General features: G+C 37.1%; 1 protein-coding gene, 1 long non-coding RNA gene and 1 pseudogene across 5 annotated transcripts in view; 1 reads left to right on the plus strand and 2 right to left on the minus strand.

Moving 5' to 3' along the window:
• The first annotated feature begins 722 nt into the window (after window positions 1-722).
• On the plus strand, window positions 723-1,423 carry LOC132238833 (superoxide dismutase [Mn], mitochondrial-like; annotated as a pseudogene).
• Window positions 1,424-1,670: 247 nt separating this feature from the next.
• Window positions 1,671-26,817, minus strand: part of DNAJC10 (DnaJ heat shock protein family (Hsp40) member C10) — a 38,964-nt gene continuing 13,817 nt past the window's right edge. For all 4 annotated transcript variants that reach the window (XM_059703920.1, XM_059703917.1, XM_059703918.1 and 1 more), the window contains 15 exons: window positions 26,401-26,444; window positions 25,770-25,907; window positions 21,501-21,590; window positions 20,805-20,918; window positions 20,226-20,340; window positions 17,755-17,882; window positions 17,355-17,471; window positions 15,374-15,475; window positions 12,921-13,076; window positions 11,573-11,706; window positions 10,174-10,227; window positions 9,738-9,885; window positions 8,390-8,509; window positions 5,135-5,239; window positions 1,671-4,005 (listed from right to left, as the gene is read on the minus strand). In XM_059703920.1, coding sequence (XP_059559903.1) covers window positions 3,994-4,005; window positions 5,135-5,239; window positions 8,390-8,509; window positions 9,738-9,885; window positions 10,174-10,227; window positions 11,573-11,706; window positions 12,921-13,076; window positions 15,374-15,475; window positions 17,355-17,471; window positions 17,755-17,882; window positions 20,226-20,340; window positions 20,805-20,918; window positions 21,501-21,590; window positions 25,770-25,907; window positions 26,401-26,444 — 1,577 coding nt within the window. In that variant the 3' untranslated portion in view covers window positions 1,671-3,993. The remainder of the gene's footprint in view (window positions 4,006-5,134; window positions 5,240-8,389; window positions 8,510-9,737; window positions 9,886-10,173; window positions 10,228-11,572; window positions 11,707-12,920; window positions 13,077-15,373; window positions 15,476-17,354; window positions 17,472-17,754; window positions 17,883-20,225; window positions 20,341-20,804; window positions 20,919-21,500; window positions 21,591-25,769; window positions 25,908-26,400; window positions 26,445-26,817) is intronic.
• LOC132238459 (uncharacterized) lies at window positions 16,097-17,345 on the minus strand. The gene is made up of 2 exons (XR_009453792.1): window positions 16,485-17,345; window positions 16,097-16,443 (listed from the first exon to the last, which is right to left on the minus strand). It is a non-coding gene; the product is annotated as an uncharacterized LOC132238459 (long non-coding RNA).

Below are 26,817 nucleotides of genomic sequence, written 5' to 3' on the forward strand. Positions count from 1 at the left end.
TTAGGTATTATAGAATATTTAATATACAGTAGGTTAATTTAACCTTTGTTTTTTTTTTTTTAAATTTTTCATATGTATTTTATTGAGTTTTTACAGAGAGGAAGGGAGAGAGATAGAGAGTTAGAAACATCGATGAGAGAGAAACATCGATCAGCTGCCTCCTGCACATCTCCCACTGGGGATGTGCCTGCAACCCAGGTACATGCCCTTGACCGGAATCGAACCTGGGACCTTTCAGTCCGCAGGCCGACGCTCTATCCACTGAGCCAAACCGGTTTCGGCTAACCTTTGTTTTTTAAAAATGTTTTTATTGACTTCAGAGAGGAAGACAGAGGGAGATAGAGAAACATCAATGATGAGAGATAATCATTGATTGGCTGCCTCCTGCACACCCCCTACTGGGGATGAGTCTGCAACCTGGGCCTGTGCCCTTGACCGGAATTAAACCTGGGGTCCTTTAGTCTGTAGGCTGATGCTCTATCCCCTGAGCCAAACCGGCCAGGGCTAATTTAACCTTTGTATTATTTCACTGAATATGTATAATTTAAGACCTTTATCTGAGTTTGTTGGTAGACATAAAGATTAAAACTAGACTAATTATTATACAAAACTTCCGTTAAAATGGTTTAAAAATACTACTTCCTCATTAAACACTTTCTCATATATAAGCAGCTTTGTAAATGTGCGCCATAGGAAACCATGCAGTATTTCTTTTCTGATGAATGTACTGCAAAGAAAATTTCTGCTTTGAATACTGTCAGAAAACAAAGAATCGACTGGTTCACTCTGGGCTGTCAGCACACCACCCCCCGGACTTGCCCTATGACTACGGCGCCCCAGAGCCTCACACCAACACCCGGATCATGCAGCTGCACCACAGCAAGCACCACACTGCTTATGTGAACAACCTGAACACTAGGGAGGCGAGGACAAGCACGGGGAGGCGCGGAGAAGGGTGACAATGCCACTCAAATACCTCTTCAGCCTGCCTGAAGTTCAACAGTGGAGGCCACATCAACCAGCATTTTCTCGTCAGACCTGAGCTCTCGTGGTGGTGGAGAACCCAAAGGGGAATCGCTGGAAGTCATCAACATGACTAGTTCCTTCACTGCATTTAGCTGTTTCTGCTGGCGTTCAAGGCTCACTCAGGTGGGAGCTGGCTTGGTTTCCATAAGGAGCAAGGATGCTTCTAGATTGCTGCTTGTTCTAACCAGGATCCCCTTCAATGAACAGGTCTCATCTCATTCTACTTTTGGGGAATGAAGTGCGGGAGCATGCTTATTACTTTCAGTATAAAAATGTCAGACCTGATTATCTGAAAGCTATTTGGAATGTAATCAACTGGGAAAATGTAACTGAGAGATACATGGCTTGCAAAAAGTATATCAGCATTACAGAAAGCTCGTTATGGCTGATTCTGTAGTAGTGCAGAGTAAACATTTTCTTCAGAAAGCTAAAATACCCAGGAGGTTATATCATCATAAAGCCCTCAAAAGTATCACATCCCTTTACTACTGAGGCCCCTATGGAAGCCTTTCTGATCCTGTTCTATTGCATTTATAGATAATCTAGATTTTTACCCTAGTTGTTTAATAATATTAATTTCTTTCCCCCAAGGGAAACAAAACTAAAAAAGAACCAATTTAAAGAAAACTTTTACAATATAAAAGTCATTATACAATAATTTCATTTTATTTTCCCTTTATCTTAATCACATATTTTAAGTAAAAAAGATATGAAAGATGTTAAAAACTGGACAACTGAGATAGGCAAGCATCATTAATACCAAAAACAGACATTCAAAATGGTTTCACATCGTCACATATTTAAATGTATCTCATTTTCAAATCCAACTGCCTGACAGATGCACTCTGGTCTGCTAGAAATGAATGGGGTGGTACCCGGAGGCCACCTGCACACAACAATGAAGTTGCTGAGAGAAATGGCATCTTTAGAGGTGCTCTCCTGCATGAATGTGGCCATTAAAGCCTTTCATTCTGTCAGTGGTCTTTTAAATACCAATGATACTGATGTGACTGCAGGATTCACATTACTTAACATGACTCCCAGATAGCGCTGGCTTTACAGCTGATTCCACAAGCACAGACTTAGGCCAAGTTACAGGATATATAATTTTTCCTATTTTATTTACTGTTTAAGATGTTTTTCAATTAAATTTGGATGATACTTATAGGCAGTAGTACACAGGTGCCTGCATCCTTGTTTATGGACTCAGCGTCAGCACTGTGAGTCACACACTGGGCCGTTCGTCCTCTCCTCAGTGTCCAGCACACTGGCATTCATGTACCTGGTACAGCAATCAGTAAATATTTACCAGGACCTCTTTAGGATTCCATTTTAGGCTTCTTATAGAAACAAGCCAATTCAAAACATTTTCTAGGCTTTGAAAATTTAATAAATGAAAGGCACTTGCCATTACTGATCATAATTCAAAAAGGTGGTGGTAAATTAAGGCTAAAAGTGGTAATTATTCTCTATGTGCCTACATGTGTAAAATGAGGTCTAAGATAGGGAATTAAGGAATACGCTAAAAACAACATGGGAGAGACTATGAAGAATAGGGTTGCACTTGAAAATAAAAAAAATATATTTTTCTATCAATTGGAGCTATAAAATATGAGGACATTTTGGGGAAGGAGGTAAAATGATATCTAAAAAAAACAAATCTCTTCCAATATAATAAAGCATAATCCTAATAGGTTTTTGGGAAAACTTATTTTTTAAATTCAATGACCTCTTTTTTGCTCAACTGGAATTTTTACCATCGCACATACCCTGAATTATAATTATTTGATTCTGAACAACTGAGAAACTAAAAGATCTCATTCTTAGATTTATATACTTTTCTTACAAAAATAACTTGTTATTGTGCCAATATTTATCTGAACATGATAGCCTCCAATTAATAATTGGAATGACCACATTATCAGTATGAGTTATAGTGAAACTGCAGTTATTTTTCCTGTTTGAAAAATGAAAAGAATAGACAATAGTGAAAAACAACAACTATGAAGAAAAACAGGCAAATGGAAATAAAGGATACACAACAAAAGAGCCCAAAAGGCAAAAACATAAATATTAGAAAGATGCTTCAAAAGTTAATTAGTATCACAGGGAAAACCTTTATGAAAAATATTTAGAAAATAAATTAAATTAACATGTATCTTTAAAATATAGAACTCTAAGTGCTCCATATGTTTGGGATACTCTACAGTGACCTGTTAATTGCTGTACATATTTTTTTTCAGGTATTTCTGGATCCTGTAGAAATCTATAGAATTTGCTTACTCACTGTTACAAAAATTTTTCTCAACTGTAGAAAATTAAAATTAATTCTTTAACCTTTAAGAAAGAAAAGAATGAAGAATCACTTCACTATAATACATCATGAAAATAGGGTATCTGTTTATTTTGCCACATCACCTTTTTTTTAAAATGAAATATATGATTAGAGAATCAATTTCAGAGAATTTTTAGAAGAACAGGTGACTGAAAACCAAGTTCTCTTTTTTCAGGTGAGCCACAGCACATTAAGTGATAGAGTTCACTTTGTACCACTTAGGCATATACACGAGCAGAGCAAAATCATGTTCAAGCCAGCCAGCCCAAACATCATTTCCAGTAGTCAGCAATCTATGGCTCACGGCTGAATGTGACTTGTGGTCTATTTGTGGATGGCCCTCAGCTAAGAGTGGTTTTTATATTTTTCAAAGGGTTGTAAACAAAGCAAAACAGCATACTTGACAAAGAACTGCATATGGTCTACAAAGCCTAAAATATTTATGACCTGGCACATTATAGAAAGCTTGCAGACCTTTCATCCATACCAATGTTGTATAGAATTTAGACAGTGCAATTACAAGTCCAATATAATGCTCACTTATTCCCACCATGAATGTAGTAACAGTCTAAAAAGATATCTTCTGATGTCATTTGTCAGAATTTCCAACTTTTTCTTCATCTTCACTATCATTAAAGTTCATCCTTCAACAATATAAAAGTAATTGAAAGAGAAAAGAAACACGAGATTATATTAAAAACAAGGTAAAATAGTATAAGCTAACCAAACTTATCTTCTCAGAAATAATTACTCTATATTTCTTATTTAATGAGCCCACCACATAAGAACCTCTCCTACCTATAACAATGGTAGAGGAAAGGGTATCACATAGTTCTTACCCAGGCCGATACTACCAATTATAGCTTTACACATTTGAAGTCATATTTTGATGTGCTCTTTAACTTAATTTCAGTTATGATATTTGATTTATGAGTAACAGTGTTTGCTATCTCAAATGTTTAATGAGAAAGTCACAAAACATCTTGAGAAAACAGCTGAACAAACTATCAGAAAAACATTTTTGTTTACTGAAACCAAGAAAATAAAGATTCATAACTATCTCTTTCCTAACTGTTAGATTTGGAGAAAACATAATTCCCGAAGCAGGCTGTCAGACTTTCTATGTTGGGGTCTGTAGTTCTAATGATTCTACGGAGCCAGATGTCCCTAGCCCTTTCCCAACGCTGTGCTGTTCTTCTGCCCTTTCACTGTATAGGAAAGGAATCCAAGAACCCTCAGGTGCTTGTATTAAATTCCATTCAGAAGGCACGCTAGCATTCATGGACTGTTTGGTCTAAGTCTGTCCTAGAATGACATGATTTAAAGAAGAAAAATAATAAACAGCCCTTGCAAAGAAGAGCAGGAGAAAGGCCGCAACTGCTTGATGGGTTAAAAAATCCAGGAGAGGCCAGGAGGCTCATGGGTTCCAACACATCCCGACTAAATAAGAACAAAAGAGTATTTGCTATCCAAATGTGTCTGTCAGGAGGCTCCAGGATATGTATTCCTTTCCTAACAAGTCACTGCTTTACTTACATTTGAACAAAATGTAAATAATTTATAGCCATAATTTCTTAAGTGATTTTACTTGTCCAAATTTCTAAGCATTTCAGTGTTTATAGGCTACATTCTGATTCTCATATTTTCCAAAGAAGAATTTCCAACTACTTACTATTTTTTGAAGCTTCATTTTCCCTGCTTATTCATACATATAAAATATAGGAAGAATAACTTTAGATAATGTTTGCAGTCAGCTCTAGACTTAGTCCTTACCTTATTTCTCATTCCATGTTTTTGGAGATTTTCCAATTTTTCATATATTAAAGCAGCAATCTCTTTTGCATCTCTGGAGTCTATTTGCTCTCCCCCAATATTTCTCTAAAATTAAAAACACTTTTCTTATAATCTTTTAAGTATCTAATCAAAACATGACATTTGTACCTCAGAAACTTGAATAAAATAGTCCTTAAAATTCTAAGTGCTCGAAACTCAAATTTCTTCAAGGAAATAATGCTACAAAAGCACAGTTAACCCATTACTCACCTGAAATAAATACTGATACTGTTATGAGAACATGGGAAATATGCATTAACTCCAAATGCCTGAAAACATTTAAACTGTGTAAGAAAAGATATGCCGAGAGGACTAAAATCATTCTAATCTAATACAATCTCTGACACAGACAAAACCATGACTAACTAACCATTGGGAAAGCAATGCCTATCTCCTGGCTCTCCTCTGCCCACAGCAGGAAGGTGGCTGGGAGGGGACAGGTGAATATGACCAACTCTGCTCACTTGGGATCTGGAGCCACCTGTTTCATTCCTCCTGGAGAGAACCCCACTATTATGTGTTAGGATTTTGTTTCGTCATATAACTGCCCATCTGGGTTTGCATTTCTGTTTATTCCAATCATCATTCTACTTTGGCCTCTTCCTCTAGCCTGGACTTCTGGATGCCAACCCTGCCTTTCAGTTTGGACAGGGATATTCTGGGTCCTAATCTGTCCTCTGGACTCCTTTAGACATATGGTAACATCATATTTTCTTTTTTTTAAATATATGTGTGTGTGTGTGTGTGTGTGTGTATATATATATATATATATATACACACACACACACACACACATATATACATATATTAATTTAAATTCTTTATTGTTAAAAGCATTACACGAGACTTTTTCCCCCATTGACCTCTCACCCCACACAGCACATGCCCTCACCCGCCTACTGTCTGTGTCCATTGGTTATGCTCATATGCATGCATACAAGTCCTTAGATCTCTTAGCCCCTCACCCCCTACCTTCCCTCATAGGTTGGACAGTCTATTCGATGCTTCTATGTCTCTGGTTCTATTTTTGTTCATCAGTTTATGTTGTTCATTATATTCCAAAAAATATATATTTTTTACTTATTTCAGGGAGGGAGGGAGGGAGGGAGGGAGGGAGGGAGAGAGAAAGAAACATCAATGATGAGAGAGAATCATTGACTGGCTGCCTCCTGCACGCCTTACACTGGGGATCAAGCCTGCAACTGGAGCATGTGCCCTGATCGGGGAATGGAACTGTGACCTCCTGGTTCATAGGTCGCTGTTCAACCACTGAGCCACCTAAGCCGGGCAATATTTTCAAAGAGCTCCCTCTATGGCCTGATCATTTCTATGATTGGTCATTTTATTGATATTTCTCTAACATCATTTGACATGATGTCACCCACTTCTCAGCTGTTCTGAGAATTGGGAAGCAAAGCTAGTGATTCCAAAGGAATGAAGATTCAGCCTCAGGTATAAAACGTTTTCTCTCTCAAGTTATGCTTACCCTATGCTGTTCTTAAAACAGTTAGCCTCTTTGACTAATCAAAATCCTTCACTGAAAAATCTAAATGTCTGACAATTCTAGATTTCTGAAATTCACCATTTAATTTATCTATTTAAATATTTAGCTCTATTTAAAAATGTATTATAATTACCAATAAATAACATGAGGCCTTAATCAGATATTCCTTCTCAAAAAGTTTATATTAAAATATTTGAAATTATTAATTTCATGTTTTATCAGAAAACATGAATATAGTAAAAAGAAAATATTTTATCATAGTTCTAGTGCCAATAATGTCATTCTTTTACTTGGGAAGACAGCAAAGGTCATGAGTACTTTCAGTTAGCAATTATACTGGCTGATACACATATACTTAAAAATTTTTATTTATTTTTTTAGAGAAAGGAGGGGGTGGGAGGGGAAGAGAGAGAAAAACAAACATTGATTTGTTGTTTATGCATTCATTGGCTTGTTCTTGTATGTGCCATAACCAGAGACTGAACCTGCAACCTTGGCATATTGTTACCACATTCTAACAATTGAGCAACCTGGCTAGGGCCAGACATATGCTTTTGTATTAGTAATCATAAAAGTTATCACCTGAATTTGAATTTTAAGACCCATTGGTTAGATGTCTAGTTTCTTGCCGGGGGAAAAAAAAAAGTTACCTATAAAAAAGGAATTATGACCGCACCAACTTTTATAACCTAAATCATTCATTAATAAAGATTCCATAAGATAGCCAAAACCGGTTTGGCTCGGTGGATAGAGCGTCGGCCTGCGGACTGAAAGGTCCCGGGTTCGATTCCGGTCAAGGGCACGTACCTGGGTTGTGGGCACATCCCCAGTAGGAGATGTGCAGGAGGCAGCTGATCGATGTTTCTCTCTCATCGATGTTTCTAACTCTCTATCTCTCCCCACTTCCTCTCTGTAAAAAATCAATAAAATACATAAAAAAAAAAAGATTCCATAAGATAAATATTCTAGTTATTTCAAAAGTATTACAATAGTATACTATCCTTTCCTGGAAAAAAATCTATACTAATAAAAACCTAGGTGGTCCTCGTGCCGCCACAAGATGGCTGGCAGGGGAGGGCAGTTGGGGGCGATCAGGCTGGCAGGTAGAAGTGATTAGGGGCAATCAGGAAGGCAGGCATGTGAGTGGTTAGGAGCTAGCAGTTCTGGATTGTGAGAGGGATGTCTGACTGTTAGTTTAGGCCTGATCCCACAGGGCAGTCGGACATCCCCTGAGGGGTCCCAGATTAGAGAGGGTGCAGGACAGGCTGAGGGACCGCCCCCCCCCTCCCCCCCAAATTTCATGCACCGGGCCTCTAGTTAATCATAAAGGTACTATATGTTAATTCTATAAAAGTAGGAAATATAAAACTTCACAGAAAGTAAATAATTACCTTGAATTCTATCACCCATAGAAAACCACTATTAGTATTTTGGTTTGTCTCTTGAGTAATTTTCCTATTAATGAGTGTAAAAATTTTAAGGCAATGGAGATCATATCAATTTTGAGACACAAAACCTTTTAAAATCATTTAGTGTATATATAAAAAGGAAGGACCGTGTTTCAATAATATGCAAGAAGATAATGACAAAGGGAAAAGAAACTAGAAAAGAGCATTACTCAGTCTAAACAAAAAATCTTTTGAGCTTGGCCTGCTAAAGGAAAGGAACATGGAGGAAAAACCTGTACGTACCTTTGATCTTTCGTAGGGAAAGAATTTAACAGTTGGATAGGCTCTGATACCAGCTTTCTGGCATGTTTGAGCATTGGCCTGACAGTCTACTTTTCCAGCTTTCACTTTTCCTTTAATCATCTGAAAAAAGACAAATATGGTTTACCATTCTCTTTGGAATGAAGTATTTTGGCAACCACAAAGCAATGTGATACTAAAAATTTCAAATCTTTATAAACCTAAGGATTTGTTATTTAAAACATTTCAATTCTCCCCATTCAAATAAGATTGCTTCCAAATTCTTACTGGTGCTTTGCATTCCTATTTGTCCAGCACATCTCCAATAGCAATAATTTCTCTTTGCCTTACCAAGAAAATTGAGCTTTGCCCTAAATGACCTCAACTTCTTGGTACTACACCTGTCTGTCACAGCATAAACATCCCAGACGGTCTCCTTCCTGTCTTCCTCTGATCTCATGTGCTGAGGTAGCACCCATCTTGTGGAAGGCTGACTACTCCAGCTACACTCTCCAGTTGTCTCACTATCAGATCTCTTACTTCCTCTAGCGTGTACACATCCGATCAAAAAAGGATTCCTTTCTTAATTGCAGGGAAGGAATTAATTGAAGGAAAAAGGGAACAAGTAGAAGTGAGGCTTCTGGCTACTAAGGTTAGGTAGATGATGATGTCATCTAAAGAGGGGAAGAGAGAGAAAAACAAACATTGATTTGTTGTTCCACTTATTTATGCATTATTGGCTAATTCTTGAATGTGCTCTGACCAGAGACTGAACCTACAACCTTGGCATATTGGGACAATGCTCTGACTAATTGAGCAACCTGGCCAGGGCCAGATATATGCTTTTGTATTAATAATCATAGAAGTTATCACCTAAATTTGAATTTGAAGACCCAGTGGTTCAGGGGTGGGCAAACTTTTTGACTCGAGGGCCACAATGGGTTCTTAAACTGGACCCGAGGGCCGGAACAAAAGCATGGATGGAGTGTTTGTGTGAACTAATATAAATTCAAAGTAAACATCATTACATAAAAGGGTATGGTCTTTTTTTTTTTTTTTTTTTTTATAGTTTTATTCATTTCAAACGGGCCCACGGCTGGGTTAGATGCTTAGTTTCTTGTTGAAGAAAAAAAAAAGTCACTGACCCAAAAACAATTAGGTAGAGATGCTGGCTAACTTTTTAAATAAAGAATGAAGCCTACTGCAAAGATTATAGTTGTAGAAATGAAATGGTTTTTAAAATTCAGAGGAAACTTTTAAGAAAGAATGAAAATTGTATTTAAAATGTTTCAGCTAATTATTAAAACATGCATGTGATTACAATTTATTTAAGTAGGTAGACAAGACTTACCCTGGCCAAGAGCTCAAACTCTGGGGCAAAATTTTGGCAAGGTCCACACCAAGGAGCATAGAAGTCAATCACCCAATGGTTTTTCCCTTGTAAAACTTTTTCATTGAAGGCCTGAGGTGTAAGATCTATGGATGCTTGAGGCAAAAATCTGAGGCAAAAATCAAAATTATTTTTTATTATACAAAACCAAAGCAAACTTCTAAAATATAATGCTGCAAAAGTTTTTAAGTTTAAAGTGACTTTAAAGAATGACAGTGTAATAAACCACAACCTTATCTTTGGTAAGTTATAATTTTTTACTAAGTTATAATTTTTTAATTCTAGCTTTAAAATGCTAGAATTTTAAACAACTCACAGTAAATTTAATTATAGACATAGAGGAAGGTAAATAATATTAAATCCATTTTGTACAATAATATATATTTTAGTTACTCACCCTAGACCCCAAATTCTTAGGGAATAGGCATCCCTATTCCAACCATTGTAACTACTGAAAAAAAGAAAAATATATGTCAGTTGTAAATAGAATTTTTCATTATTGGATATGTTCAGAAAACTATCTCATTGTAGAAATCCTATACAACAAAAGGCTAACATGCAAATCGACCAAATGGCAGAACAACCGGTGGCGATGATGCACACTGACCACCAGGGGGCAGACGCTCAATGCAGGAGCTGCCCTCTGGTGGTCAGTGCGCTCCCACAGGCGGAGCACCACTCAGCCAGAAGCCGGCTCACAGCTGGCAAGCACAGCGGCGGTGGTGGGAACCTCTCCCGCCTCCGCAGCCGTGCTAAGGGTGTCCAACTGCCGGCTTAGACCTGCTCCCCAAGGGAAGTGGGCCTAAACTATCAGTAAGACATCCCCGAGGGCTCCCAGATTGTGAGGGGGCACAGGCTGGGCTGGGGGACTCCCCACTTTGCCCCCAAGTGCATGAATTTCATACACCAGGCCTCTAGTTTAGAGATAAGTTTAGTCCAATGACTTTATCTAGCATCTCTTCTCAGATACACCTAGCTATAAACACTACTTACATGGCTTCCCAAATACATTTTTCACTAGTCTCAATGTCTTTTTGTGTCCAGACAGACCTGAATGTGTAGCTGCTTGCTGGACACCTACAAACCCATGGCAATGACAAAAGTGAACATGTCCAAGGCTTCAGTTTCTGAACCTTTACTCCAGTTACTACTGTCTGTAAAATTCATACCCATTTGTAAGAGCCACTTCACAAATGCAGTATTTCATCATTTTTCTCATAGTTGTGATTCCTTCCTCCTTTGAAATCCATGGTTCATTTTTACTTCTTAAATAATATTTATTATATTTTGCCTTGTGTTTTCCAGTTTCCTATCTGAAAAACCATGTGGTGTTGTGAAAACATGGACAATGAGAGAGACCTGGTTTCAAGTTCCAACCTTAAACCTTAGCAGCTGTTATCTAAATTAATCTAAGGTCTTTGAATCTGTTTACTTATCTGATAAGTAATAGTATAGGAAGGGTAATAACTTTTGTTTGTTTTTTCAGGGTATATGTGAGGACTAGTGGAGATAATATGAGCAAAGATCTAGTATAGTACCTGAAAGTAACCAGGGACTTAATAAAGGTTAGTTCTTTCTCTCCTTATTTCTTCTTTACTAGATTGTCAGCTTCATGAACAGTGTAACTGTTCCGTTCTCTTTTCATTTTCTGAAGTTCTCATTAGCACACTATCTTAAGCATGGTGAGTTCCCAAAAAATACTTGTTGGGTTAACTTTTATTTAGTTAGAATAACTTTTAAGTGTTAACTGTATAAATGATTATAGTAAGTGCCTTAAAATTTTAGACAATACTTACTGATATTGATAAGCTTTATTTGATTTTGGGGGGAAAAATCTTATCTCAGGGTATCTTCGAACATTTTCTTCAGCACAAAAAGAATGATACTGTTGGCAGTCTATGCTGCCCACATTGATTAGTCCAGTTAATGTCTGGAAAAGAAAAAAAAGAGGAGACAAATATATCAAAGTGATTAGAAAAAAATAACCTCCACAACTACTTTATATATATTTGCATAGAGAAACTATCACTGTGAGACAATTATTATATTATTTATCAGTGATTTTCATCAAATAAAAAAGTAAGGGCTTAAATATAATAGAACATTTAGAGTAATAAACTGAAAATTTAATTTTGTAGTTAAGAACTCACTACAATTATTGCATATTAAACAATTGATTTCATTCACCTATTATATAGAGAAAATTAATTTTTTTCTAAAAACAATGTATTTTTTTAATCCTCACTCAAGAATGTTTTTTCCATTGATTTTTAGAGAGAGTGGAACAGAGAGGGAAAAACAGAAATATTGATGTGAGAGAAACACATCGATTGGTTTCTTCCTGTACATGCCCTGATTAGGCCTGGCCAGGAAGGAGCCTGCAACTGAAGTACATGCACTTGACTGGAATCGAACCTGCGACTCTTCAGTCTGCAGGCCAACACTATATCCACTGAGCCAAACAGGCCAGGGTGGGAAAAAGAAATTTTTTCTAAAATTCAAAGAATTAGAAACCAAGAACGAATAAAGGTCTTGGCAATGGAATTTCAGAGTTATTTTTTCAAATGGAGACATGGGCTGTGGTCAGCACATGGACTCATAGTTAAATTTAAAAATTTTAATGAAAAGAGCACAAAGTTGTATTATCTCAAATGTTAAGATACCAGAAATCACTTTAACTCAGGTTTGTTCATGTTTTATCTTAGAAATAAACAAAGTAGTTACTGTATTTTCCATTCTGGTATTTAAATCTTTTTTTCCCAATCTTTCATAATTTATATAACACTCTGTCTATTTGTATGAAATTTAAAAAATCCAAATAGTATTATAGGTCAAAGCTATTTTTAAGTCCTACAATATTGTGAAGAAACTATATTTGAGCTCTGAAAGTAAAATAAAGGAGACCTTTGGGTTGACTTTGGCAGAACTTTGGTCAAATACAATATAAAGTGCAACACAAAAAAAGGTAAATTATTCTATACCATTCATATACCAGACAGAAGCTGAGTTGAAATCCAAGTGGTGTGATCAGAACTGTTAAGTTATAATCTAGAGGTGGGTTTACTCATGCTAGCTTCAAAATAATTCTGTTAATTAGATGTTCTTAGTAAATGTTTACATTAAAAATAAACGATTTTACTATACCCGGGCCATTCTTTTCCATTCTGGCATTAAAACTTGACATGGATGACACCATGGAGAATAGAAATCAACCATCCAGACTTCATCATGTTTTCTTTGTTTAACTAGTTCATTGAAAGTGGTGGGTGACAGGGAGATCACTGAAGGATTCATAAGATCCTAAAGACAATACAACTTTCATTATAACAGATATAGAAAGAGTTGTTCACATATTCTTGGCAAATTGTTGGTATCAGTCATTTAGAAAAATTTATTTTTGAATAAAAAGATACTTAAGGGTATTTAAAGAGTATTTATAGTGAATTAATTTAAAAAGGAAGAAATGATCCCAAATTTTTTATGAAGTTTGGATTATTTCCCATCCGTTTTTTAAAAATTTTATTTTATTGCTTAAAGTATTATAAAGAGTAGTACATATGTTCTCCTTCCCCCCCCCTCTGACCTTTGTCTTCTTAAATTAAGATATATTTTGTTCCTATTTCTATGTATCACTAAAATAAACAGGCAACTTTAAGATTATGAGCAGATGAGGTAAGATTTTCAAGAGCTGCCCCAGATCTATAGCATAAAAGGCCTGCGGCCATGATGCCATAACGGCGGAACCAAACAACCATTCACCAGGAGGTGCATAGAGCACCTCTTGCAGGCTGGGGCTCACATGGGGCTGGCACAGTGGAGGCGGGGCCTGCGGTTTGCGCGGGGCAGATCTGGGGTCTCGCGGCTCGCACGGGGCAGTTCTGGGGTCCTGCCCTGCCGGCACAGCAGGTCTGGGTCTTGCACGATTTCACGTGCTGTGCCTCTAGCGCAGGGGTGGGCAAACTTTTTGACTCGAGGGCCACAATGGGTTCTTAAACTGGACCGGAGGGCCGGAACAAAAGCATGGAATGGAGTGTTTGTGTGAACTAATATAAATTCAAAGTAAACATCATTACATAAAAGGGTACGGTCTTTTTTTTTTTTTTTTTTTTAGTTTTATTCATTTCAAATGGGCCGGATCCGGCCCGTGGGCCGTAGTTTGCCCACGGCTGCTCTATTGTCTACATAAGATGTAGTTCTGTTTTGGAACCAATGATTGGTTTGAAAATGGCCCTTTAATTAACGGAAAGCCTATTAGTCTATTTTCCTGACATGCTGACTGGAGACTGCACGACCTCTACAGATCACTCGCTCCAAATGCTATTTTAACGAAGTTTTAGTCTATCATGATTGGGTAATACTAATGAAGATGTTAGCTTCACTGGGGGAAACCTCAAAAATCAAACAACACAAAACCAAAACTATTATTCCTGAGGAGGAGGGAGAGAAAAGGACAGAGAATGGTCACTACATAATTAATACGCTAAAATTTTTCATTCTTAAGAAACCCCTATTTAACTATTTTAGTCAATTAGTATTAGTGGAAAAAAAAGGAGATGCTATAGATATAGGGTACTGCTGTGCTGATAATGGGAGTGGCACAGCTGCCCAGGCTTGAAAGAGGCCCTCCATTGGGGGTTGGGCTAGACTGCCCTTACTCACCCACACATTTCCTGGATGATACTGAGTTTACTCCTACCTCATCTATATGGATGGACCTAAAAGAAGCCATGGTGGTTCTAGCTGAGACAACATGGAGAGGGGGTGGGGCAAAGCTTTATGTGAAAATATAATTTCAATGTATTCAAGAAATAATTGTGCCCACTAAGTACAAGGCACTGAACTAGATAATAAATAAAACACAGACTTATTCTTAGAGTTTACAGTAAGTACATAATAGGAGTAAAACATTAGAAAAATATAAGAAATTCATTTTCTTGCCAGAAAATAATGTGTTGGTATGAGAAGAATAAATCCTGTTATTAAACACTAGTGGCCCGGTGCACGAAATTCGTGCACAGGAAGGGGGGAGGGGGGAGGAGGAGGGTGTCCCTCAGCCCGGCCTGCACCCTCTCCAATTGGGGACCCCTCAGGGGATGTCTGACTGCCAGTTTAGGCCCGATCCCTGTGGGGATCCCTCTCGAAATCTGGGACCTCTGGCTCCTAACTGCTCACCTGCCTGCCTGCCTGATCGCCCCTAACCACTCTGCCTGCTGGCCTGCTTGCCCCCAACTGCCCCCCCTGCTGGTCTGCTTGCCCCCAACTGCCCCCACCTTACCCAGCCTGCTTGCCCCCAACGCCCTCCCCCCAACTGCTGGCCTGATTGCCCCCAAATGCCCTCCCCTGCCGGCCTGATCACCCCCAACTGCCCTCCCCTCCTGGCTTGCTCGCCCCTAACCGCCTCTGCCTCGGCCCTGCCCCCATGGCTTTGTCAGGAAGGTCTCCCGGTCTAATTAGCATATTACCCTTTTATTAGTATAGATGATTAAATATTTATACAAAGAGTACACACACACAGAATGATTTATAGCCATGAACTTAAAATAACTTACATTACCTCTATAATTTATAATACTACAGAATTAAATTAACTTAAATACCTCTATGAACTCCAAGATCTGTTCAGCAGAGTGATGGCCTTCATATTCATGCACATTGGACTGGTTGAACACCACTGTAGTTGGATAAGCCTGAATGTTATACTGTTAAGAATGAGAAGACAAATTAAACATGATTTTATACATGTAACCTATTTGTTTCAAATTTATAACCAGTTTGTCTTTATTTAAGTAATAGGATTTAAAAGACCCATTGCTAAATTTCTGGTGACTGAAAAATTTTAGCCTGGACAAAATTTGCAAAAGAATTGGATTCACAGTTGTACTGATGAATACCTAACCCTTACTTACAGATACTACATAAGACATAAAACCCATAAGTATGAAATGCAGGGAAGTGAACATGGATAATTAGGCTTGGTCCCTTTTTACTCCCTTGAACTTAGTTTAAGTTGAACATTTTCTACGTTTGTTGTATTTCCTCTTTTGCGATATGTCTGTAAACTTTTTTTTCAAAATTTTTTTAAAAAATTGATTTATAGTCTTAAAATATTCTGGACTATAAGGCTTTGTTAGTTATATGTGCAGCCTGTTCCCTTAACTTTATAGTGTCTCTTTGGTAATAGTTTTTACATTTAACATAGTCAAATTCGTTCATATTCATTGATTTTTATATTTAGTTTTTGTGTGTGGAGTGAGAAATTAGTCCTCACACAGATGCCATAAACATTTCATCCTATATTCACTTCCATTTATCTTTTTAAAAAAGTTTGAGTTTTTATGAATTTTGACTTAAAATACACACAAAATAGAACAATAAAGTCTCATGTACTCTCGGGACTACAGCAATCATTTACTCATCGCTTTTTAAAAAAAATATGTTTTCATTGATTTTTTAGAGAGAGAGAAGGGAGAGGGATGGAGACAGAAGCATTGAGGAGAGAGAAGCACTGATTGCCTGCCTTCTGCATGATCCCTACTGGGGATCAAGGCCAAAACCTAAGCATTTGCCCTGACCAGGAATCAAACTGTGCTGTCTTGGTTCATGAATCAATACTCAACCACTGAGCCACTGTGGCCAGGGCCATGGCTATTCTTAATTCCTTTATACACTCGTTAGTCGGGACACTCGTAAGTCAAGGCCCCACTGTACTTCTTCCACTCTACCCTATCCCAAGGTTATTTTAAAGATAATTCCAGATAACTTATCATTTCATTCATAAATATTTCAGTATATTAAAAACATGTATTTCCCCCAAATATAACCACACTATCATTTTCATATCTAAAAATTAACAATTCCTGAAAATAATTAGATATCCTATCAGAGGTCAAATTTTCCCAATTTGCTATTTGTGCAGTTGGTTTGTTTAAATTGCATCCACAGGAAGACTATACTTACATTTGAATGGCATGTCTTCTAAGTCTTTAATCTTCTTCCCCTTTTAATAAATGTGTCCAATAAACTGGTTGTTTGTCTATAAAGTCCTCTACATGGTGGGATTTGCAAATTGCACACCCATGTTGTCACTTCACCTGTTCTTCAATACACTAATAGAGCTGATGATTTGATTTAAAATTTTTCCAAGAATATTTTATAGGGGGCATTGCATACTTTCATCATGAGGTATATAATTTCTAGTACTTCTTAAAACTGAAGAGTGAATATTAATTAACCCCATATCGCATTCATTTTAATTTCCTTCTATTAGCTATACAATTACAAGGAAAGCCAAAGAAAAAAGCTATAGACCTCCAAAAGGAAATATTAAGTTAAAAAAATATGAAGATCTTAAATAATTGAAAAATCAAATATTTTATCAAGTCAACTAAATATTTTCCTGAGCTTAATAAATAAGACTATATCTACACTTAACTACATATATTATCATATTTTAATCCATCATAATTTATTGAAATTATTGGTTTAAAATATCTGTTACACTCTAAATGTAGATGTATTTTTGAAAAAGTCATTTTAATATCAGATTAATTAGAAACCACTTTTAATACTTTGCCTTACCATGTTACAAAGTCCCTCATGAACTGTGCAGTCTAGTGTACCAAATTTAAGCTGACCATAAAGGTGCTTGGATGCTTTTCGTAACTCTGGCAATAAAGCTCGACACGGTGGACACCACTACAAAAGAAAAATATTCATCAGCACGGAGCCAAATAAAGTATACAACAAAACCCACGTAATTTTTGCGACAAGCAATATAAGTTAAGACAAACCACACTTAATTGTGAATCTTATGCTTGTATATGCTTAATCCTTAGAGGAAAGTACATCAGTTCTCTCTTAGATACAATATGTGGTTGTAGCCAAACTGTACCCATGGTTCAAGGTTATCTAGAAAATGTCTTTTTGCTGTAACAAGAGAAAATCTGACAATATTGAATTTTGACAGATAAAAACTTACAGGGGCAAAAAAATCAACAAGCCATGGTTCTTTGTCATTGGCAGGAAAATTTTGAGGTCCAAGTGTGGTAACATGAGAATGAACACTTTCTTTGGCAAAGGCAAGTATATCATAGAGAATCTTCTTTCCTTTGAAATTGAGTAAGAGAAAAGTTAAAATCCATATTCTGCCTTTTATCTATAAAACCATATATGTATGGAAAGTAATATATTAATAAATAATAATATAAGAATAAACTCTATTTTGTGTACTCACAAGTATAAACCTACTTTTGGCCACCTTTGTATTTAGAGGGGCAAGAAGGAATGATTATAATGCAGGAGGAAGAAAAATTTCATATGAAGGCACAGAGGAGTGAAAGAACATCATATTTTCACAGATCCACAAGTAGCTGGAGCTATAATTATTTGGAAGGGTAGAGATGAGGCTGAAAGAGCCATCAGAGGCAGATTGTGAATGTATACCGTTAATTTAACAACTATATACTGAATTCCTACTATACACCAGACACCATTCTAGGTGCTGGAGATAGAGTGGTGAGCAAACAGATAAAGTCTTTGCTCTTATGCTAAGAAATCTGAACTTTATTTTAAAAGAAATCAGTAGTCAAGGCAGAAAAGTGACATGAGAATGTTCCTAGATGTTCTAGGGCAATAAATGCAAATAAAACAAATAACCAACAATAAAAAAGAAAGGCTACGAGATGGAAAACTGTATCAGAGGATGATTCAGTACACGATGGATCTGAAATAAGGCAGCAAGCACAGAAATGAAGAGGAGTCAGAAATATTTCAGAGGTAAAAAAAGAACAGAACTCCATTATTATAACCTGGTCATTCCTGGTCACTTGAAGGAGGTAGCATTTAATGAACTGTAAGCCTAGACTTTGGAGTCAGATATATTTGGATACAAAATCTACTTGACCAGTTACTGGTTTTTGTCATTGGCAAAGTTACTTAGCCTTTCTGAGCCTCAATTTTCTCCCTTGCAGGACTGTGGTGAAGATACAAAATGGAAATACAAAAGTATGCAAAACCTTTAGAAAAATGTTTGCCTTCGAAAAAGTACAGAATAAACAGTCGTTACTATTGGGATTACCTTGCCAAGCAAGCCTTTGTTCACATAGTTCCTATGGCCTAAAGGAACTCACTTCTCATTCTTCTGTATTTGCTTTGGGAAATTGAGCATGCAAATGTCACCTGAATTCAAATATCACCTCCTGACTTATACTGTGCAAAAGTCTCTTTGATTTTATTAATTTATACATAATGGCTATTACATTGGTTTTCATATTTGCTTACAGATCTCCTTCCTCACACCTGTACTAGATATTTTAAGCTTCTTGAGAGTCAAGTCCATGTCTTACAACTTTGCATTCCTAACACCTAACACAGGGCTTAACAGGCACAATGTTAATATCTGTTATTTACTGTGATAGGCTGTAGTTCGCTTGACTCTTGCTACATTTCACCTTTTCAGGAGAGAGACTATGATGCATCCCAAACCCTAGGAACTGGAACTTCGCTTACATGAATGCAGAGTTGCAATCCCTAACAAGCTGTAATATAGAAATGTGATTATAAATTCAAGGAAGATGACAAAGCAGTTAATGGAGATGCTTGGTAGTCTAGTGGAGGAAACATCTAAAAGAATGTCTGAAAATTACTCATAATGGTTGAGATGCTACATTTGGCAAACTGGAATGAACACTATAGGTGCTACTTTGGTCAACAAGCAAGATCCTTAAATTCCTCCCTAGCCTAACATGTCACCACAGTTCTTGCTGAAACACTGATCAAGAGTCAAGAATATAAAATAACTAAATATAATTTAAAATGTTTTTCCTTACAAGAAACAAATTTATTAATAAATAAGAGCAAATTATTTATACATATGTCCATATAATATAAGGTAAAAAGTAAAATTAAAAATTATAGTCAAACCTTGTTTTATTGTGCTTTGCTTTAATGCACATCACAGATGTTGTGTTTTAAAAGTATATATATTAATTTATTGATTTCAGAGAAAAGGGAGATAGAAACATTAATGATGAGAGAGAATCATCGATTGGCTGCCTCTTGCACGCCTCATACTGGGGATTTAAGGCCGCAACCCAGGCATGTGCCTTGACAGGGAATCGAACCGTGATCTCCTGGATCAGTGGTTGAGCATAGGTCTAATTTTAATAATCATAACCATTACTTCAAAATAATGTCAAAAATTCAGGCACATCCATATTCTTATTTTGTAGTTTATTTGGGATAATGCTATTTGGGATAGGTCTATGCTCAACCACTGAGCCATGCTGGCCAGTCACAGATGTTGCATTTTTTAAAAATGAAGGCAAGAAACTTCACCAATCAATAAGATTACGATTCGTTTTATTGTGGTGATCTGGAACCCAACCCACAATATCTCTGAAGTATGCCTGTACTATTTGAAAATGAAGATACATTTTTTCTCCTTCTTACCATGATGAATTTCATATTCTTTGGTTCCTTGTCCTTTAAATACTGCTAGACATGGTTGAAAAACATAGAGATTGCTACAGATATCTGGTGCAGAGGAACAGTCAAACTTGCCAATCTAAAGCAGAAAGAGAAGGTTTAATTAGATGAAAATGAAATCTTATCCAATCAATTAAGTATTCATAAAATACTTAATCACAAAATGACATTGCTCTAACAACAGTTTCTAAACAGAAGTTAATAGGCTATAAATACAAGAGATAGAAATAATTAATTTACATTTAACACTAAAATGCAATTTAAAAAAAAGCTCCTAGAAAGTTAACAAACCTGAGAAGCAATTTCCACGATAATATAAAGTTGTTTAAGAAAGCCACCCTTCTAAAAATGTAGAGAATATTTATATAATCTTGGGGTGGGGGAGAAAGAAACCTTTTCATGTGAGACCCCAGAAGCAGATAATAAAGGAAAAGATTGACATTTTCATACATTGTAGAAGAAAACTAGTTATTTAAAATATAACTTTATGTATTAATAAGAAAGCATAGTAGCAGAATGTTGGGCAGAATACATTTTTCTTACTTGAATATGTTCATTTTTAAGTAGAGTCTTTAGTTTCTTCAACTCAGGATCATTTGAATTTCCATTTTTTCCAAAATGAAAAAATAAGAGCCATCGATGATGAGCCAAACGATCCTACAAAGTTAAAAAGAAATGTGAAAGACAGGAAATTCTGAGTTCTAATCTTTCTTTTTATTCTCTTATAGTTAATTTTAATAATCCTAACCATTACTTCAAAATAATGTCAAAAATTCAGGCACATCCATATTCTTATTTTATAGTTTATTTGGGATAATGCTCTGTAAATCAATTATATAAGATTACAGAAGGATAAAAGTCACTACATTATAAAATATTAAAGTAGACAACTAATTCTACTATAAGTATTTCTGAAGCTGCTTCTTAATTACTCATTGAAAAATATAAATAGTTCTGTAATCAAGAACAAAGTTTCCCATTAGATCCAAAGCGGCTTTGTGATCAAAATCTTGCTTTTATGACATTCCTGAAGCCCTTTAGGACTGGTTACGTTTTACAAAACTACAGATCCTCCCCATACCACCAGCAGCTCTGTCAATTAGAGTTTAACCTAAAATTGACTGATATATAATCCTTTGAAACTGCTACTTTCTCTCTAGTGATGAATAAACCAAATGTTGGCTAAAATATTAAGACTTAAAATGTTAGCAACATTATTTATCATTATAAAAATATTACCTCTAGTGTGTCTGCTGAAAGTAGTTCAAAATCTGGAAGATTATGCATTATTTCCAAATATATTTCTTTAGCATCCAATGAATTAAGAAACTAGAATAAGAGAATTATATTGTAATTTTTTTAAGTCAATATCCATTTACTTTAGTGTCTTTTTTGTTGTTGTTGTTTCCACAGAAGAACTTTTAAGGAAAAAAGTCACAGAAGTTAAATAGTTTTCAAGCTATTTATTCTAAATGTTAATCCCCCGCCCCCCCCCCCAAAAGTATTATCATATTTTGGCAATTATTAAAAATTGTATAACTGGGCTGTTTTTTAAAAAAGTGATGCAAAACAAATTTCCTTATTAGGTGTTTCGTTACCTGGAATTGCCTATTAACTGTTCTGTGTGTCCTACAATAATCCTCACAACACACTGGAGTGACTGCATCACGAGTAAAGTGCTATCTTACGTTCAGTTCAATGTTAATGCTAACCATGTTTCATACAGAATGACAATGCTTTACCCATTATTTAAGAATTGTTAAAACACTAGGGTATTTGATGACCCAAGACACTTCATACCCCAACCAATAATTAATAGGAATTAAGATAAGAACTTATAACTAGAAAATGAAAAGGCACCTTATTATAGAAGTTTTACATCTAGGTCTCATTTAAAACACAAATAACTGAAGAAGGCACACCTCCCTTCGAACACATCACCTTTACTTCTGCCCATATTTCATCCTCAGCATATTTTTCTCACAGAACTATCTGGTGGTCTAATTCTCAATGAAGCAGCTATTACTACAAAGAGTGCAGCAGTGGTTATATCAAGAAAATGTATATGGGTTGACAAAACAGTTTAATATATATTTAATTAAAAACCATCCATGTTTGACAATTCAAATACTACTTGAAAGATCTAAAACTCCATTAAAACTTGTAAGAACTACCACTGTATTCACAGCTTAATTGTGCTTGATATGAAACAATGGATAGAAACAATGGGAATAAGAACAGCAAAGTCAGTTTTTCCCCCTGGAAATTTGTTTTTCTGTTTTTTTTAATCTATAGCATAAATATTCTTAAAGCTCTATATGAAATATTTTGTTACCAAAGGCCTTAAGAGGTCAAAACAGAATTCTTTCATGCCTCTGTACTACAGCTCATTCACTTTAGTCACATTCATTATGAAGATTTTGCTAAAAATACTCCTATAGCAGCTTATCTTATCTATATATATAAAACCCTAACATGCAAATAGACTAAACGGCAGAACAACCAAACAACCAGTTGCTGTGATGTGCACTGACCACCAGGGGGCATGCGCAAGGAACATGGTGGGCATCGGCAGTTGTGGGATGGTGGAGCAGGCGAGTGGGGGTGCCAGACCAAGGTGGGGCGCCAGTCACTGTCATCGGGGCAAGCCTCTGGTGGTTACTGAAAATTCTTTGCTCCCATGTGCTGTGGTCCTGCCCGGCAGTCACACCTCCCACCGGCACTGGCCCCGCTCACACCCACTGCCGGTGCTAGAGCCACCGCTCGCACCCACTGCTGGCACCCAGTGCCGGTCTCGATCGCTCAGCAACGTCTTCGATCGCTCAGCGACGTCAGCGGATGCAGGTGGTAGCTGCTGGCCCCAATCGCCACTGAGGGCTTCTCCACTTCCCCCTGCTCCTGAGGGGCGATCAGGGCAGCAGCCACCACTTGCACCTGCTTACAGTGCTGGCCCTGCTCGCACCCACTGCTGGCGCCGGCCCCAATGGCTCCGCACCATCAGCGGGTGCGAGCAGGGCGAGTGCTATTAGCAGCGGTGGCAGGAGAGGGGCTGATGGCAGACAGGGGACCGGGGGCAGTGACTGGAGGGGCTGGGCAGGGGCGCAGAGGATGGGCTGAGACCCGCCCCTGTGCCCACCGCAGCCTGGTGGCCCACAGTTCCTTTCAAGGTGCATAAATTCATGCACTGGGCCTCTAAGTCTATACCAGTAAAAGGGTAATATGCTAATTAGGGCAGATGTCTTCTGGACAACCTTCCAGACAAAACCGCAGTAGCTGTGAGGGCCAAGGCACGGCTGCGAAGGGCCCAGGCTCAGGCCGGCAGAGCAGCAGCAGCAGGTAATTAGGGCAATGCCTTCCCCTGATCCCCCAGGTTGCCTCCTGCAGAGGTAGGCCAGACTGCGGCTTAGGCCGGGGGCCGAGGCAGAGGCGGTTAGGGGCGATGAGGCCAGCAGGGGGGCAAGGTAGGGGCGATAAGGCTGGCAGGCAGAGGCAGTTAGGGGCAATCAGGCAGGCACGAGAGCGGTTAGGAGCCAGCAGTCCCGGATTGCAAGAGGGATCCTAGATTGGAGAGGATGCAGGCTGGGCTGAGGGACCCCCCCACATGCACTAATTTTATGCACCAGGCCTCTAGTATATATATAAAAGCCTAATATGCAAAGTGTCCCCTTGGGAGTTCGACTGACTGGGATCGCTTGCCATGACATGCGTGGACCACCAGGGGGCAGCGCAGAATGAAGGAAGGCCCCAGCCAGCGGCTGGCAGCTATTAGGGACCCTACCCAGGCACGAATTTCATGCAGTGGGCCTCTAGTAAACATATAAGTGAAGAATACACTATAAACTCATTATAAACCTGTCTGTCTCGGTGTAAAACTTGGTAGTTGTATATATAAAAGGATACTGTCCAGTCTCTAAATTTCACTTTCCAGACATATTTAGCTGGCATAGTGTCTTATATTTTTTAAAACGTAAATGCTTTTAGGAGGGATAAGGACTTTAATCCATCACTCCTGGTTATTACATTTCCAGTATGACTCATTTATGTTTTCTAAGATTGATTCTGAGGTGGCAGTTTATATAAAAAATCCCAAAGGCTCACTAAAATATGAAGTTGCATGTGACTGAAGGTAAGACCCTATATTAACTGTTGGCCAGGGTATAGGCAAATGTCATGAACTGATGGCACAGAGTTAAACAAATTTCTGTAGGGCAGTTTGGCAACATGAATGGAATTTAACTTGCCGCAGCTATCTCATTCTAAACAGATAATTGAAGAAGAACAAAAAGATGAATAAGATTGTTCATTACACTGCTTATAATCATCAAAAGTAGAAACAACTTAAATTATCTATTAAGAGAGGAATGATTAATCTAAGTATGTCACCTTTAGCCAATGAATTACTATTCAGGGGTTGTTGATAATGATTATATATACACAGGGGTGGGCAAAACTAGGTTTACAGTTGTGACTATTCAAAACATAGTTTACTCTTATATTATTTGGTATTATATTATTTGCATTACAACTGTAAACCTACTTTTGCCCACCTCTGTTTGTGTGCATGGCATGTATATTACATTTATATTTCATCAACTGAGATGGGGAAAACTGTGGGTAGAGCAGATTTATTATGGACAATCAGGAGTATAGTTGCAGATATCCAAGTTTGAGACCTCAATTAATATCCCAGGAGGGATGTTGAATAGGTAGTAGAATGCAGTCTGGAGTGGAGGGCAGAGACCTAGGCCACAGATAAAACCGAAGAGTCATCAGCACCAAGTCCTAATAGTATGCACACCTACGCAGAGTTCTGGAAGGATATTTACCAAAATATGATGGTGCTGGTCTATTGGTGATTCGGTTTCAATAAATTTTGCATCTTTCTTTAAGCATTTCTTTACTATATATGAATTTCTGTAATGAATATGTCTGTTTATCAACATAAAAAACAAATTTTACAGAAAAGAAAACTAAAGGAAGTTTGTTCTTCTTAGAGTCTTCTTTTCTTTTGGAGTTCCTTAGAAACTTGTCTGATATCCCACTGTTTATCCCAACTCCTTGATAACTAGCTTGACACTCAGTTTCCTCATTCCTAAAATTAGGGAGGTGAACCATACCAGCAGATCTCCACACTGAGTTTATACCAGAATCTAACAGGGTGCTTAAAAAAAAATAGATACCGGGTTCCAGCCAAACCGGCCAATGATCTGTATTTTAACATCAGAAAACATACAAATAAGTGGAAACTAATGAAACTCATTTAACCTAAAAATGTATTCCATACCTTTGAGGTTCGAAAGTATAATAGTTTATGCCAGTTAAAAATAATTCTTATAGCAGACTTTACAAACTGAATAATGTATTAAACAGAATCCCAGAAATTAAATTTGTTCTAGATTATTAAATGTTCCACATTCAGATGATATAAACTGATTCATTTTCTTACTCTTTGATTAAAAAAAAACATATTTAAGTGTGTGCGTTCAAAGAAATGAAAATGATTCATACCAAAACATTGCTTTTCTCTTTGTTATTTAAAGTGGCTCCAGGAGGAAAATAGGCAGTAGAACTTGTTGTTATATCCAAACTTGTACAAAGGTTGGCCTGAGTGGCACAGTCCATCCATCCTACATTAACAAGACCATCCTAAAATAGAAAGAAACAACAATGAAAACATAGGTCCTGTTGCAAGAGGAAGACCAAGTTTCCCCCCAAAGGGAGCTTCAACAACAAAGTATCAAAAACAAAGACTACTCCCCAACCATTATATGATGAGAGCTAACTAAATAACAAAAATAACAAACAAAACAAAGTTTGGAAATGACAAAAACACTAATATATAACTCTTTGGTTAAAAAGGACTTCATAATTAAATTAAATACTTAGCAGTGAATGACAATGAAAGCACCACATGCCAAAATTTACTGAACACAGTTCATTATTAGAAACCTACAACTATGACTACATTTATCAGAAAATAAGAAAATTACAAATAAGTGAGTTAAATGTTCAAAAAACTACCAAAGACAATATCTGAAATCTTTTTTTAAGTGTGTGTATGTGTGTGGTGTTTTTTTTTGTGTGTTTTTTTTTTAACATGGTTATATGCTAGTAGTCTTACAAAATAATTGATGCTTACCAACATGCCACTAAGCCTGAGACGTGTCTGTGAAGTCAAACAATCTGGAAGGAAAAAAATAGCAAGCAATTTCAGTTCTACTGAGTGTATACTTTCATTTGCCTTTTCACGAAGCTATCATGCTGATTCTAAGACAATCATTTGAGCTCTACTGGTAAATACTGAAATCTTTATTTACTAGGTAACTACTGTGGTCAAAGTCTCATTCTCCACACACATTACCTCTCTCACTCACTCACTAATTCTTTAATTCCTTCCCCTTAGAATCCCAGGATTTCCAGCTAAAGAGAAAACGAGTAATTTTCTCTCAAGCATTCCTTCAGGATCTTACTCTCAAATTTCTCTGATCAATAATCCCCTTTACCTAAGATATCTCACAATTTTGGAGAAATAACATGTAATTAATTTTTTTTGATA

The sequence above is a fragment of the Myotis daubentonii genome, chromosome 7 (assembly GCF_963259705.1).
Source record: "Myotis daubentonii chromosome 7, mMyoDau2.1, whole genome shotgun sequence".
NCBI lineage: Eukaryota > Metazoa > Chordata > Mammalia > Chiroptera > Vespertilionidae > Myotis > Myotis daubentonii.